General features: G+C 40.7%; 1 protein-coding gene and 1 pseudogene across 2 annotated transcripts in view; both read right to left on the reverse strand.

Annotated features, from left to right (window-relative positions):
- FCHSD2 (FCH and double SH3 domains 2) overlaps positions 1 to 16,004 on the reverse strand; it is a 252,607-nt gene that overhangs the window by 43,827 nt on the left and 192,776 nt on the right. For both annotated transcript variants that reach the window (XM_006140959.3, XM_006140960.3), the window contains one exon: positions 7,300 to 7,416. In XM_006140959.3, the coding sequence (XP_006141021.1) occupies positions 7,300 to 7,416 (117 nt within the window). The remainder of the gene's footprint in view (positions 1 to 7,299; positions 7,417 to 16,004) is intronic.
- LOC114008830 (39S ribosomal protein L35, mitochondrial-like) lies at positions 104 to 1,401 on the reverse strand (annotated as a pseudogene).

The raw sequence follows: 16,004 nt of genomic DNA on the forward strand, positions 1-16,004 counted from the left end.
ACTCCAGGGGGGATGGCCACACCGCAATCCCTTCTCCTCCATTCTCCTCTCGGGATCTTGGGCATGCACACACACGTGCCCGGTGTGAGTTTAAGCCACCGGGTCTGGGACTCAAACCACAGTCGACTACATGGGAGTCCAGCGAATAGCCATTACGCCAACTGCTGGTGACTCTATAGATAATTTGAAGTACGTAGAAGGATGTGATAGGTTATATGCAAATACTATACCATTTTATACAAGGGTCTTGAGTATTTGCTGGTCCTGGAACCAGTTCACTACGGAGACTGAGAAATGATCACATATTTCTTTCTAGCTAGTCTCTGTTATTTGTGTTACAGATATTTCTTCTCACTCTATCCTTTCTCTCTTTTGTATGTTCTTTTGTTAAACAGAAGTATTTAGTTTTTACGTGGTCACATTTACCAGTGTTTCTTTCTTTTTTTTTTTTTTAAAGTCTTTGGGGTTTTTGCTTTTTTCCTCTGACCAAATTTGGGAATGTTTAATCCATTAAGTTTTAAAACTTTCAGCTTACTTTTATCATGTGTTTACATATCAGCTGGTACAATTTACATCATGTGTTAACTTACTCGTTTTTGTAAAGACATAATATACACAGGGACTGTGAAGCTTCTGACCTGAACTTCAGATCTGTCTGAGTGTCACCATACCAGTTTCGCCTCTTCCAGAAAAACATTGTCAGTTTTCTGACAGTTTACTCTGGGTTTTACTGCAGAACACAAATGCCCTCGTGCATCTTTTTCTTGCTTTTGTCCTCTTCCACAATTTTTATAAAGAATTTATTTAACTTTATTTATTTATTTTTAATTTTGACCAGAGAGAGACAGAGTGAGAGAGGGAAAGTGAGAAAGCAAGCCGCCTGGTCTGGGACTCAAACCATGGTTGGCCATGTGGGAGTCCAGTGCCATTAACCATCATGCCACCTGCTGGCCTCTCCATAATTTTTTTCTTAAAACCAGTCTTTCTCTTTAGCCAAAGGTCAGAATAGATGACAGCTTTCACAGTCTTCCTCTTGTCTTTTCCTGAACTGACGTATGTTACAGACCTGACTGGGAAGGAGCTTCAGGACAATTGGAAGCAAGGGGGCCACTCTACTAAAGATAGTTGCAGTATGCCCACAAGTCAGGTCTCTGATGGATGGGAAAGTCTGGGAACAGAGAAGACAACTGGTGACTGGACAGAACTAAAATGTCTGGTGGACAGTACTGAAATAAGACAGGCATTCTTGGCACGATTTCAACAGGCCGAAGATACCTATCTATCAGGGGCTTTAAGATTCTTGAAGCTGCTCACACAGTGCCAGCAAAGGTGGAGGCTGCCATCTTTTTTTTCTTTTTTTTGAGAGGTTTTTGCTATAGGGCATGTGCGCTTGCCAGAAAGACAAACACAGACAGAGACATAGAAAGCGAGAAATCACCCCCCGGAGGGATGGCCACGGTGCAATCCCTGCTCCTCCACTCTCCTCTCAGGATTTTGGGCACGTACGCATATGTGCCTGGCGTGAGTTTAAGCTACCAGGTCCGGGACTCAAACCGCGGTCGGCTACATGGGAATACAGTGACATAGCCATTATGCCAACTGCTGGTCCCAGGAGGCTGCCATCTTGCCACCCTCATCTACTATGGCCACATTAATCTTTGGGGTTTTGTAGCTTCCTCAGTAAAGTATCTGTAATATATCAAAAGTATTCTGTATATTTCCAGTTTTTTAAAAAAGTTAATTCCTCTATTTCTTCCCAGAGATAGACAAGTACCCTCAACAGGGTCACCAAGTCATGATCTACTCTCAGTCCCAGTCAGCTCTTAAAACAGGCATACATGTATGCACCTAGCATGCACAGGGACATCCCAAGATAGAAAACCCAGACCTTTCTCATGCCAGTCCAATGGGTGTGACTGCTATGCCACCACCTGGTCCCTATCTTTCCACTTTAAAATTTATCTGGTGTTGGAAGAGCAGATGGTGTAATGGTTACGCCGCCAGATTCCCACTTAGCTGACCGTGCTTTGAGTCCTTGACCCGGTGGCTTAAACCTCACGCAGGGCATATGAGTGTGCATGCCCAAATCCCAAGAGGAGAACAGAATGCGGCATGGCCATCCCTCCTTGGGGGTGATTTCTTGCTTTCTGTCTCTCTGTTTCTCTGCAAACGCACATGTCCTATAGCAAAAATTTCTTCAAAATAAGTAAGAATAATAATCTATTGTTAAGCACTTAGCTTTTTTTTTTTTTTTGAGAGATTTTTACTATAGGGCTTGTGTGCTCACTAGAGACACAGAAAGCGAGGAATCACTGTCTGAGGGGATGGCGACCCACAATCCTTTCTCCATTCTCCTCTCAGCATTCTAGGCACGCATGCACACACGCCTGGCACGAGTTTCAACCCATCGGGTCTGGGACTCAAACCACAGTCAAACCATGTGGGAGTTCAGTGCCTAAATCACTTTACCACCTGCCGGCCCTGAGCACTTAACTCTAATTCTTCTGAAGTATATTTGGGGCATAGTAGACTGGAGGAATCTAACTTTACATTTTTTTCCTAAAGACACAGACAACTGTTCTAACACCATTTACTCAATCCTTTCCCTAAAGATTTGAAATGCCATTAATGTGCCTTTTTAAAATATAAACAATTTCAAATATACTGAAAAATAGAAAGACTAGTACAACAAACTCTCATATATTGATCACTGAGATTCAAAACTTGTCAAGATTTTTCTATATTTGATTTATTGTGTTTTTTTCTCTTTTTAAAAGATTTTTTAAAAAAAATTAACTTTATGTATTTGTCTATTTTAATTTAGCCAGAGAGGAACAGAGAGAGAGAGAGAAAGAGAGAGAGAAAGGAAGAAAGTGAGAAAGAAAGCAAGCCACTGGGTCTGGGACTCAACTGGCCCCTCGACACATGGTAGTCCAGCACCCCTAACCACCATACCACTTGCTGGCCCCTCCTTTTTTTAAAATTATTTTCAGGCCTTGCCTAGGAGAGCATTATGTCACACTGATTTCCTTTTTTTCTTTGACAAATCATCTTAGAGTAAATTTAAGATACTATAAATCTCCACTCCTCCATGCTTTAGTAAAAGTCTCTAAATATGTTACATTTTTTTTGGAGAGGTTTTTTCGCTATAGGGCGCGTGCGCTCGCCAGACAGACAGAGAGAGACAGAGAGACAGAAAGTGAGAAATCACCCCCCGGGGGGATGACCATGCTGCAATCCCTTCTCCTCCATTCTCCTCTCGGGATCTTGGGCACGCACGCAAATGTGCCCGGTGTGAGTTTTAAGCCACCGGGTCCGGGACGCGAACCACGGTCGACCACGTGGGAGTCCAGAGACATAGCCATTACACTAACTGCTGGTTCCCTAAAGATGTTAAATTTTTTATACAACTACAATGCCACTATTACACCTTACATTAATTTCTTGGTAGTCTCTAATATGCTGTTCATTAAATATCCCTGCCTGTCTCAAAAAATGACCTTTAGGGGCAGCCAGTGGCATGGTGGCTAAGGTGGCTAGATCCCATATGGCTGACTGCTTGGTTCTAGTCCTGGATCTAGCTGCTTAAGAAACATGCTTAGGCACAGTATGTGTGCATGCCTAAAATCCCAAGAGGAGAATGGAGAAGAAATTACAACACGGCAGTTCCCCTGAGTGGATGCTTTCTCACTTTCCTCCTCTCTCTCTCTGGTGGGCATATGTACACTACAGAAAATTTTAAAAAATGACTTTTCATGGCTAGTTGGTTGTAAGTAGTATTTTAATATGGCCCTTAAATTAAACTGCTATATATATAAGGGTCATTTTCTTTGATATATTTGTTAACTTTTGTATCATGCCACAACTTTAATTATAAAATCATTACTGCATTTTTCAGTATTTGATAAGGCACGTTAGGCTCATTATTGTCCTTGGCTATTCTGTACATTAAAAAAAGAAAATCAAGATATATTTTGGAACCAGATTTCAAGTTTCTTTAAAATATCTTGTTTCATTGGGACTGTATTGAAATTGCTCATTAATGTATTGAGTCATCTGAAAAATCATCATATATTTTTTCTATGCAAAAATGTGTCATGACTTTTCTGAGGACCCAATAAAAACATGACATAAAATACACTATGTTATCTCTGAGGCGAGGTTAAAAGATAACAAAGCATCTGCTTGTTCACTCTTGGGACTCGCACCTTTGTGGTCTGTGCTAGTATGTAAGAAGCAGTTACTGAGAAGCTGCGTGTTAGCCAGGCCATGCAGAGAGTAGAGATTAAGGTGCATGATGCGACCCAGCTGCTCCAGTTCCTGGCTGCTCAAACCTCCCTGACCCCCACACCAGATAGCTCAGTGGTGCACCCATAGAGATGACACCAGCACCAGCCACTATCTGAATACAACCAAGTGAGAGACCCCCAAGTGAAAAATGACGGGGAAGAGGGAACTAGCAGTTAGCGTAATGGCTATGTCGCTGGACTCCCACGTAGTCGACTGCAGTTCGCGTCCTGGACCCGGTGGCTTAAAACTCACACCGGGCACGTGTGCATGCATACCCAAGATCCTGAGAAGAGAATGGAGGAGAAGGGATTGCTGCGTGACCATCCTCCCTGGGGGGTGATTTCTTGCTTTCTGTCTCTATGTCTCTCTCTGTCTGTCTGGCGAGTACACACGCCCTATAGCGAAAAAAAACTCTCCAAAAAAAAAAAAAAGACAGGGAAGAGACCACCCAATACCCAGCAATGAGAGACAATATTAAAAAATGCTCCTGTTCACAGCATTAAGTTTGGGGTGTTTTATTCCTCAGCAGTTAGGAAGTAGAAGACTGCATTGAAGATGTTTGTGAGATGGTGAAAGGAAGATAAATAGGCAAGAAGATTCAGGACACAGAGTAGCAAGGCCCAGCATTACGGGCATTCAGGATTTCATGTTATGTAGAACCATGGAAGTGGCTGAGACTATCATCAGTGAGAATAAAGAGTAAGAAAAAAAAGAAAGCCTAGTACATAAATTTAAAGAATTTAAGTATTTAATTATAGGATGGAAAAAGAAGGACCTATCAAAGAAACTAGGAATGGCAAGAAAAGCAGAAGGAAAGCAGGACAATGCTGACTCATGGATGACTAGAGGAGACTGCTTTAAGACAAAGGGAGGGGCAGCAGATGTGTAGCAGTTACGTCACTGGACTCCCACATGGCTGAACACAGTTTGAGCCCCAGACCCGTGGCTTGAAACTCGCTCTGGGAATGTGTGTGTGTGTGCCCAAGATCACGGGAGGAGAATGGATTGTGGCATGGCCATCCTCCCTGAAGGTGATTTCTCACTTTCCCTCTCACTGTCTCTGTCTCTCTCTTTGGTGAGTGCATGTGCCCTAGGCAAAAACCTCAAAAAAAAAAAAAAAAAGACAAAGGTGTGTGAGCCAGCTGGTGGTTAGCACAGCTGGATCCCACATGGCCAATTAGATGGTTTGAATCCCAAACCTAGTGGCTTGTAAGACATGCCAGGTACATTTGCGTGTGCACCCAAAATACTGAGAAGAGAATGGAGGAGAGGGGACTGAGGTATGGCCATCTCCTTGGGGGAGGGAGGAGAGGTGCATTCTCTCTTTCTTCCTGGTGAGCACACATACCCTGTAGCCAATTAAAAAAAAAAAAAAAAAAAGACAGGGGAGTTGTTCATTGTGATGATGAAAGTGCTGACGGGTTAAGAAAAATGAGAAATCTAAGTAGTGACCATTTGGGATCTAGCACCAGAGATGTCATTGGTGATTTTGGCGAGTTTAGTCTCTGCGAAGTGGTACAGGGAACAAAAGGAAGGGAAAGCTCAAAGATAATGGGTCCCCTTAAGTGGGAGGTGAGGATACACAGATAAAGTATAAATAGTTCTTTTTAATTTTTTTATTTTTTTGAGAGAAATTTTTGCTACAGGGCATGTGCATTCACCAGAGAGACACAGACAGAAAGCAAGAAATCACCACCAAGGTGGGATGGCCATGCCACAATCCCTTCTCCAGTCTCCTCTCTGAATTTTGGGCTGGCACACACGTGCACCTGGCCTGAGTTTCAAGCTAGCAGGTCTGGGACTCAAACTGTGCTTGGCTATATGGGAATCCAGCGACATAATTATCACGTCATCTGCTGGTCCCGAGTATGGACAGTTCTTTTAAGAAGCTGAACGTGTGGGGTCAACAAGTGGTGTCTGATGGTTAAGGCGCTGGACTCCCATGTAGTCAACTGCAGTTCAAGTCCTGGATCTGGCAGCTTGAAATTCATGCTGGGCTCATGTGTATGTGTGCCCCAAATCCCGAGAGGACAATGGAGGAGAAGGGACTGCAGTATGGCTATCACCCCTGGGGGATGATTTCTCACTTTCTGTCTCTCTGTTGAGGGCATGTGCCCTAGAGCAAAAATCTCTATAAAAAATAGGTTGAATGAATGTGAAGGCTAAGAGAGAGAGAAGAATATAGGCCTAAATGAAACTGAAAAAATGTATTATACTATAAATAATATCTTTGTGTGTATGATCTTGAAGATACAGTTTTCTTTTTTCTTTTTAAGAATTATTTACTTAGTTATTTCAATTTGACGACAGAGAGAGAGCGAGAGAGAGAAAGTGGAGAAAGTGAGAAGAAGGCAAGCCACCAGGTCCGGGACTCGAACTGTGGTCAGCCATGTGGGAGTGTCCGGCACCTTAACTACTACACCACCTGCTGGCCCCCCAGTTTTCTTTTTTTAAAGGTTATTTATTTCTTCTAGGAAAGAGAGAGACAGAGAACCCCCAATAGGGTCCCAATGTCACAGACCACTCCCAGCCTCAGATAATGGACACATACATGTCTGGCATACTCAGAGAGGTTTCTGGATATGAACCCAGAACCATCCCATGTGGGTTAGCCTTACAGAGTGTTGTGCTTCACTGCTGTAACACGATCAGCCCTCCTGAAGGTATATTTTCATGGAATCTACACTGTGTCTTCAAAAAATTTGTCTTAGGAGATGAAAACTTCCATTAATTTAATATATGTGTGTCTCTTTTCCTGCCCAAAGATTATAATACATTATCTCTAGCCTTTCTTAGACAATTTTGTGGCAAATAGATGAATTAGTGTGTTGTTGCTAAAGGGCTTAAAGAATTTCTGAGATTCCTGGAGAGCTGAGTACATATTGTCATGTGTTGAGAAAGTTCAGAAAAAACATATATAGGATATTTTTCACATTAATGAAACCCAATTCCTTAACTTGTTTAAGATTCGGCTTAAACTCGACGTAGCTAGGACTCTCTCTCACTTACCCGCTGTTGGTGAACAATGTTTTTGTGCTCACGTGCTACTCGTGTGGCCCATTTCCGAGCCTCCTTATTTAGACTGTGCTCCTCGGTGGTCCCAGTTTCAGATTCTAATTGCCGGCTCTACGACACAAAAGAAAACAGAGAGAAAAAGCACGGTTATCTTTTTTGTACCCACTACCAGGTTTAGTTGGATCAGAAGGCCTTCTGTTAACCAGCACTCAAAACACATGGCATGCTCCACTACTGTGGGAAGCAATGTTTCATGTCACAGAAAGTCATCAGAAGACTAGGAAGACAGTGCAAAACCACAAGTGGTCACAGGCTTTTGTCTTAAATTGCTGAGCACAAAAACCTTCACCTTTAATACTCAGGACTGATCTTTTTGGGTGTGAAGAAAACTAGCTAATCTAGGCAAAGGAGAAAAAAATATGCATGCCAGCTTACCATGACACTACAATTGCACAGAGAGAAAAGGAAACAACTAGATAGTTTCAATGTGACTGAAGGAGGAATCACTGAATAGAACCAAGAACAAAACAAAACATGATGCAATATGTATCCCACCTTGAGCCCTGCCCTAAGGTAGCTTGTTTACTTTAGAGGTTTATCATCAACTTGCTACCAAACCTCAAACTAGATTCTTCCCTTTCTCTGGGCTTTAATGTCTTCATATGCAAGATAAAAATGCTAGATGAAATGATCACTAAGGGTTTGTTCTAGCTCTACAAATGCTGTGGTTCTTTCACAAATGTGGTTAAGAGGACTTTTCCTAGCAACCTTTAAGTATAGGGTAGGTAGATGTTCATTTGTCTGTGTCCAGTTGAAATAGTCTAAAGTAGGGGAAGTCAAGTAATTGTGATTCTTGAGATCATTGTGTGTGTGTGTGTGTGTGTGTGTGTGTGTGTGTTTTGAGATGTTTTTGCTATAGGGCACGTGCGGTCACCAGACAGACAGAGAGAGACAGAGAGACAGAAAGTGAGAAATCACCCCTGGGGGGATGGTCACGCTGCAATCCCTTCTCCTCCATTCTCCTCTCGGGATCTTGGGCACGCACGCACACGCGCCCGGTATGAGTTTTAAGCCACCGGGTCCCGGATGCAAACCGCAGTTGACTACATGGGAGTCCAGTGACATAGCCATTACGCTAACTGCTGGTCCCAAGATCTTTGTAACCATCTGGATTTTAGAAATCATAAATTTTAGTAAAAAATTTCAGAAGCACATAGGTGTTTTCATGGAAAACAAATGTTTAACCTAGACACAAGCCTATGCTTTTGAGTATTGTTCCCTCTGGCTGGTGTAACTCTCCTATCTTTTTTTTTTTTTAATTCATGAACAGACTTCTAGTCATTCTTCCAATCTCAGTTCCAAGTGCTGTCTCTGTGAAATCTTCCCTGACTTTTTTCAGACAGATTCAGAGACGCCTTTCTTTTTGACATATCTCTATTATATTAATTTTTCATTTGTTTGCATTTTTTGAGTAATCACTGCCAGGTACATATCACATGGTGCTGCTACAGCTGCACGGGTTCCCATCTGTTGTTGGGCAATCTGAGAGTCTGGGCACGGTCTTAACCTCTGCATTCCTGGCATCTAGCAGTGCCCCAACAGTACAAAAAATGGCCTCAGTAAATGTTGGCAAATAGAACCTAATGCTCTGATTCCCGAGTGAGAACCAGGCCCACGATGATCAGAATGGTGCCTTCAGGGATGACAAGAGAATAAATGTTTCGCATTAGAGTCCATTTCTAACTGATTTAGGGACAAGATCATTGCGTATGTGAAAGGACAAAATGAACAGAAGAAAAAGGGAACTAACTTACTAAGTAGCTTTAACACAGGTTCTCAAAGCTGACTGCAGGACTGAGTACCCTCTCACACTCATACAATAAAATGCCATTTAATATAATCTTCTTTATGTTTAAATTTCTACTACAAAATCCATTTACAATGAATGACCGGGGGAGAAGATTTTGCGTCTTCAAATTAAGAAAATTTTATTAGAATTTTTACTTTATGAAATCTATTAGTTTCTTAAAAAGTAGCCATTGAAATTTGAAGTTTACTTACTTTCCAAAGAGACTTAGCTGCATCATCCTGACTAATTTACCCTTCCTTTCTGGGCCCCAGCTTCCTCACTTGAAAATCAAGACACAGGAAAATGAGATGCAATCCGATTCTTACTAGTGCTCCAATTAATTTTAAAAGCACAATCAGGCTCATGCCTTGGTGTGAGCAGTGGAACACGGTGTTTCTCTGCCTAAGAAACACTGAAACATGCTAACAATGCTACTGCTCCCGGCTCCAATTTTTTTTTTTTAAAAAGTATTACTTGGGAACTCGGCCTAACCCAAGAGCATTAAGGTCTCTGTAAAAATTCAAAACAGTCTTAAAGCATAAATTTAATATACTTGGAATTTAAAATCCGTGACAGGATATAAGTTGTGGAGGTACCAGAGATATATTATATAAGAACAACATAAAAACAAAGTACTGGGTTGTCGGAAGAGTCACAACAAATTTTTGCATAGAAAAACAAAAAAATATGTCATGACTTTTCACTTGAGGAAAGGTGGGAGGAATATCAAATTACTGAGATGGTTAGGGACTACAGATATTCCAAATGTTAGATATCCATGACATATTGTCGAATGGAAAAAATGCTTAAATTGAAATCTGGGTAGTAAAAATCAATTCACATGCAGCTGTATACCCACATCTGTATATGCATATACCACCAAGAGATATTTGAAAGAATATTTATCAAAATGTTATCCATAGTTACCTTTGAGTGGTGTGAGTTCAGGTGAAATATTTCTTTTTTATGCTTTTTTTTTTAAATTAGAAAACTATAAAGCTGTGCTAATTTTTTTTAAAGGAATCATTTGTCAAATAGTTAAGCTCTGTACTGCTTTCATTTAATTTAGTTCTTAAAATGATCTTGATAGACTATACTCAGTTTATAGGTGTGGAAATCTAGGCTCAGAATGGGTATACGTCTCCCCCAAAGCCACTCAGCCAGAGGTGATGAGTCCAGAGCTTGTATTAAGGTATCACTGACTTCGGAGTCCATCTGTACTTACAGGCCTACACTGTCTCACTGGTTATTCGATTATTCTTTGCCCATTCGTGTGTGTGTGTGTGTGTGTGTGTGTGTGTCTGTGTGTGTGTCTAGAGACATGCACTCAATACGCTATAATCCTCCTGAGCAGCTGGGATGACAGGATTGAGATGGTGCTTTGTAGGAAAGACTGGAAATGAAACTGGACCTCTCCCCCATGTGGCTTTAGTCTACCAAATAGCACTGCCCAGCCTGCACTACTGCATCTGGGTCTAACTGTCTTAGTTAGCTAATGCTAATTTTGATAACACAGAGACAATTAAATTGAAAGAACAACTGCTGAAATACCAATTCATTGGAATGAAATTTTGGTTAGGTTTTACTTGGAGATAAGACATCTACTGATTTAATTTTGTTTTCAGGAAAACAAAAGCCAAACTGTTCCGAGTAAGTTTGAGATTGTGTTCAAAGTGCAAAGACTAAAATGCTATCACAACATTTTTTTACATTTTAAAACCGTAAGATACTAAACTAGGGAAATTAACATTCCAATATTCTTGCTATCTTAGTCTTGAAGTCATCTTAACTACTTTGTCCTTAGATACTCTCTGAAGATAGGATTTTAGTTCATGTAAAGGCTAAGACAGGGGCACAGAAGGTTCAGACAGATATCTGAGAACATGTCCAAAAGGGCAAAGTGAACAGGGATAGAAAAGCTGATTTTGCAGAAGAAACACAGTCATTGTTTTTCCAAGTCTATAACCAAAATACAACCATCTGAAAAGCATAAAAAAGAGATGGTCGTGCATGGTGAATAAAAACCACTAACACAGTGCAATAGTAACATTCCAATCCAATGTCAAAAAAAGATAATGTTAAGGGTTGTTCTGCCAATGTCAGATGTCAGGAAAGACTTATTAACCCTCATTCAAAGGATTTACATTACTTATATATATTTTTATTAGGTTAAATATTTAACATCTTAGTTCTTTATGAAGTCTACTAAAATACTATTAATTATTTTTTAGAAGTTAGTTATTATTTGTTCTCAAAAGGACCTCCCCAAGTAAAAAGAATCTAGATCTTTGGAAGTTATTGTATTCTGAACACTCATGCTTACATAGGTTCACAATTTCCACAATTTTGAAATTCGAAAACTTTGAAAATTATATATATTTTTAATAAGTTTGGAGCCAAAGCTCACTTGAGGCAAAATTTAGAGAGGTTATTTAGTTTTTATTTATTTTACTTGGCACAAATATTCAAATGTTTTACTGCAAAAATATTGTGTTTGATCACGGAATGTTTATACCCTGCACAAGGCGCTACACATACATGGATCACCTTTCTAGAATGTGAAACACTGAATTTTTTAACACTTCAGGACAACTTTTAATAACAAATTGCAGACTTTAAAAAGTCACACATTTTATATATATATCACACATTTTGGAGAGGAGTGACACAGTGCCCTCATAATTTAGGCCCAGCCACCATGGTGCAAGGGGGAGGACACTGCTGTATGGTGGCTGAAGCCACATGTGACGCCTGGGATTAGTTCCCTGCACAACCTGAACCGGCTGGGTGCAGGGATGCATGCCTGTGGTCCTAGCCAGCGAGGAGGCTGGAGCAGGAGAGTTGAGTAAGACTGTCAAAAGTGCCTCTCTCTCTCGCTCTCCTTATTTTCATCTACCTACCTACTACCTACATATCTATCAACCAATCAATCATCTATAAGTTACATATAAATAAATAAATAAATACATAAATACATAAATAAATAAATAAATATAGTGTGTGTGTGTGTGTGTGTGTGTGTGTGTGTGTGTGTAAAAAGGCAGCTCCACAGTGCGGTGGTTAAGCCCTGTGCATGGAAAGCTAAATCCCACATGGTCAACTGTGGTTCAAATCCTAGTCCCAGCAGTTTGAAATACATGCTGGCCATGTGTGCTTATGTGCTCAAAATCCTGATGGGATGGAGAAATGCAACAAAAAGGATTGTGGTATGACTGCACTCCATTACAGGGTGCTTTGTCTCTCTCTGTTGAGTGTATATACCCTCTGGCAATTATTAAAAAATAAACAGAGAGAGAGAGAGACAATTTAACTTATTCTATGCTTGGATGGCAGCACCTTCACTTAGAAGAGAAGTGGAAACTCGTCTAGGTAACTAGGTTGAGTGTTCCAGTCTCTCATAGTAACTGGGAGAACAACTGGTATGGCCCGAGCCTTGAGACAATTCTGTAAAATTCTGGACAACTGTGGAAAAGTGTATGCAATTTCACTAAGGCTGGTGTGAAAAACCGATGGGAACTCTGAGAAGGGAGCTATGTCATGTTGTCTAGGGTTAAAACGCCAAAGGTAAATCTAAGCAAAAATTGATCTCTGAGTAGTGACATGAGAACAAACCATACAACAAAAAAATCTCAGGTCTGATACTCTCTGGAGCTTGTCCAGAGGCAGGCTGTGCTAGATGAACGATCTCATGAGGGGTATGTCTTTACTTTAGCGGCTCTTACAGAGGCTGTGCTTCAAGAGCTAGAATCACAAGCTAGATAAAAACTTGGGCTGGGCAGTGATACACAGCATGCAAGGCTCTGTGGGGTGGATCCACTCGGTGAGGCTTCGGGTTTACATCTGGAGACCTTCCTGAACAGGCTGGGCACTCACATGCCCATGACCCAGGCCTGGGTGAAGCTGGGGTTGGAATGTGGTGTGAAGAACCTGATGGGAATGCCTATTTTTCTGTCTTTCCCTCTCTTGCTCATAGAAGAGATAAATAAACTTAAAAAAGAAAAAAAAGAAGTGTATCTCCAGGTTCCTGCATGCCAGTACATTACCAAGGGTCTATGCAAAGCTCTGGATATCTCTAGAAGGTTAGAGAAGGAACTGGACCAGAGAAAGGTGACTAACCCAGCAGAAGGCCTACTATATGAATGGTGGGTTTTCTATGAAAAGCAGACAAGTCCTTTTTGAAAAGCTGAAAAAATTAGGACAGGCCTTTTGAACATCTGTCAATACTGTTGATTCTAGAAAGCAACACTAGTGCCTCTAGTCAAAGCCTCCCACTTTTGGATACAATGCCTGGTATATGTGTAAGAAGATGGTATCTATTTATCCAACAGGATTTTCCACAGATTCTCTACATGGTCTTTCATGCTTATGAGACAATGCTATATGCAACACAAAATTTCTATCAATAGAAAGAGGCACCTATAACAATAAAATTTTTCAGATAAATTTCCTAGATGGTATAGTAGCCCTGTACAGACAAGGGCAATTTTTGCTGAATATTTCTTTTTAACAGATGCATAAAATGTCCCATTTAGCAGAACCAGCAGATGGTGTAATGGTTACATTGCTGGACTCCCACATGGCCAACTGTAGTTCAAGTCCTAGAGGCCTGAAATTCATGCCAGGCACCTGTGCATGCAAACCCAAAATCCCAAGAGGAGAATGGAGGAAAAGGGATTGTGATGTGGCCATTCCCTCTGGGGAGTGATTTCTCACTTTCTATATTTCTCTCTGTCTCTTCAGCAAGCACACACGCCCTAGAGCACAAATCTCTCTCAAAAAGAGTCCCATTTAACCAAACTTCAATGTGCAAAAGTCCTAAACTGTGGGAAGTGGACATTTTACTTTAAATAATTGCTAATCTATAGAAGGCAGAACTGAATTATCAAAAACAGTGGTTAAAACAACAGGAAAAGAATATATATCAGAAATGTAAATGTCAGCTTTTTGCTGTTATCTGCGAGTATCTTGTTATTTGTGGTTCAAGAAAAAAAAAGAGGAAAGAGTCTTCTCATCCTCATTGGGAAACTTGGGGAGAAAACTTCCTTCAATTTTTCCTGCCTGTATGTGTTTCTTTTATCATTTTCCATCCCAGGCTGACCTCTTCTTTCCCACAAGACATGAGGAAATGACTCTGGACACTCATTACTAGTTCCAGCCAGGAGTGGAAGCTCACTGACATGTGTGTCCAGCCCAGGTACTGCAAAGTGCAGTTGTGTGCTAAGAGGTATGAGTGGTACAGATAACACTAACTGCTAGCTACTGGCTACTACTTATTCCACACAGCTTGCCTTTTAGGCGCATAAACTGCTTAAGAGAGGTTAATAGGTCTCCTTGGTAAAATAAAAGAGAGAACATAAGTTCCAAGGGACTCTTAGTGACCAATTCAACAGGAAGTTGAGAGCTAGGAATCCAGATTGCAAAAGTATTGCAAGATTTCATAATCTCTGCAATGTCTTCTAGACATGATACTCTGGTATTTTCTGTAGCAATTAGGGGCAAACCTAAGAAATGTGAAATACACTTAGCTTTGGGAAAGATAAAAACAGAAAAGGAAGGAAGGTAGTGATATCTATTCTGTATTTACTACTATGAGTTAGACATGCAGTTCAATGCTTATGTATCTTCAGTAATTTTTAAGTCCAATAAGGTAGTCACTTTGTGCATAAAAAAGCTGAATCAGGAAAGTTAAAGATAAATAAATAAAATAAACAGATAGTTTGGACACCAAAACCCATGACTTTTCCATTATACCTGCATGACTAATGTGGTAGCTGAATGATTTTCTGGCATTGAGATCCTAATAAATGTACTCGTCAATTCTCCCTCACAGAGTAACCTTTTTTGGGGGAGAGAGGGTTTAGGATACATTCCATATTCCTCAAGATAATTCTGCATTAAAAACTTCCTTAAGTGGGGCTAGCAGTTGACATAATGGCTATGTTGCTGGACTCCCACGTAGTCGACTGTAGTTCGAGTCCTGGACCCGGTGCTTAAACTCACGCCAAGCACGTGTGCATGCGTGTCCAAGATCCCAAGAGGAAAATGGAGGAGAAGGGACTGCGGCATGGCCATCCCCCGTGGGGGATGATATCTTGCTTTCTGTCTCTTTGTCTCTCTCTGTCTCTCTGGTGAGCGCACGCACCCTATAGCAAAAACCTCTCCAAAAAAAAGGGTATTTGAGGATATAAAGAAAAGACATTTCAGATAACAATAACTCTATATAAAAATACAGATGAGAAAATCTTTCAGTATTAACCATGAGACAGCTACTAAGTTATCACATCAGAAAATATTGCCATTAGTCTGCCACTTGTAATACTCTTATAGTTAACGGAAGTCTCCCTCTCTGATTTTATTGAATAGACATAACTGTGGCTTTATAAAACTATTTGACTAGGGATCAGCAGTTAGCGTAATGGCTATGTCGCTGGACTCCCATGTAGTCGACCACGGTTCGCGTCCAAACTCACACCAGGCACGTGTGTGTGCGTGCCCAAGATCCCGAGAGAAGAACGGAGGAGAAGGGATTGCGGCGTGGCCATCCCCCTTGGGGGTTATTTCTCGCTTTCTGTCTCTCTCTTGCTGTCTGGCAAGTGCACACGTCCTATAGCAAAAACCTCTCCAAAAAACAAACAAACAAAAAAACCAAACAACAATAACAATTTGACTAGTTCCTGTTGGAATATCATTCTAAAGCATGAGTTAAAATAATCATATATTTAAGGTACATTAAAAAGGATTTTTTTTAGGTTTTACTTTTAAGCTTTTTATTTTTTTCGGAGAGATTTTTTGCTATAAGGGTGCATGTGCTCACCAGACAGAGAGACAGAAACCTTTTTTTTTTTTTAGG

Source organism: Tupaia chinensis, unplaced genomic scaffold (genome assembly GCF_000334495.1).
Source record: "Tupaia chinensis unplaced genomic scaffold, TupChi_1.0 Scaffold000047_1, whole genome shotgun sequence".
Classification (NCBI taxonomy): domain Eukaryota; kingdom Metazoa; phylum Chordata; class Mammalia; order Scandentia; family Tupaiidae; genus Tupaia; species Tupaia belangeri.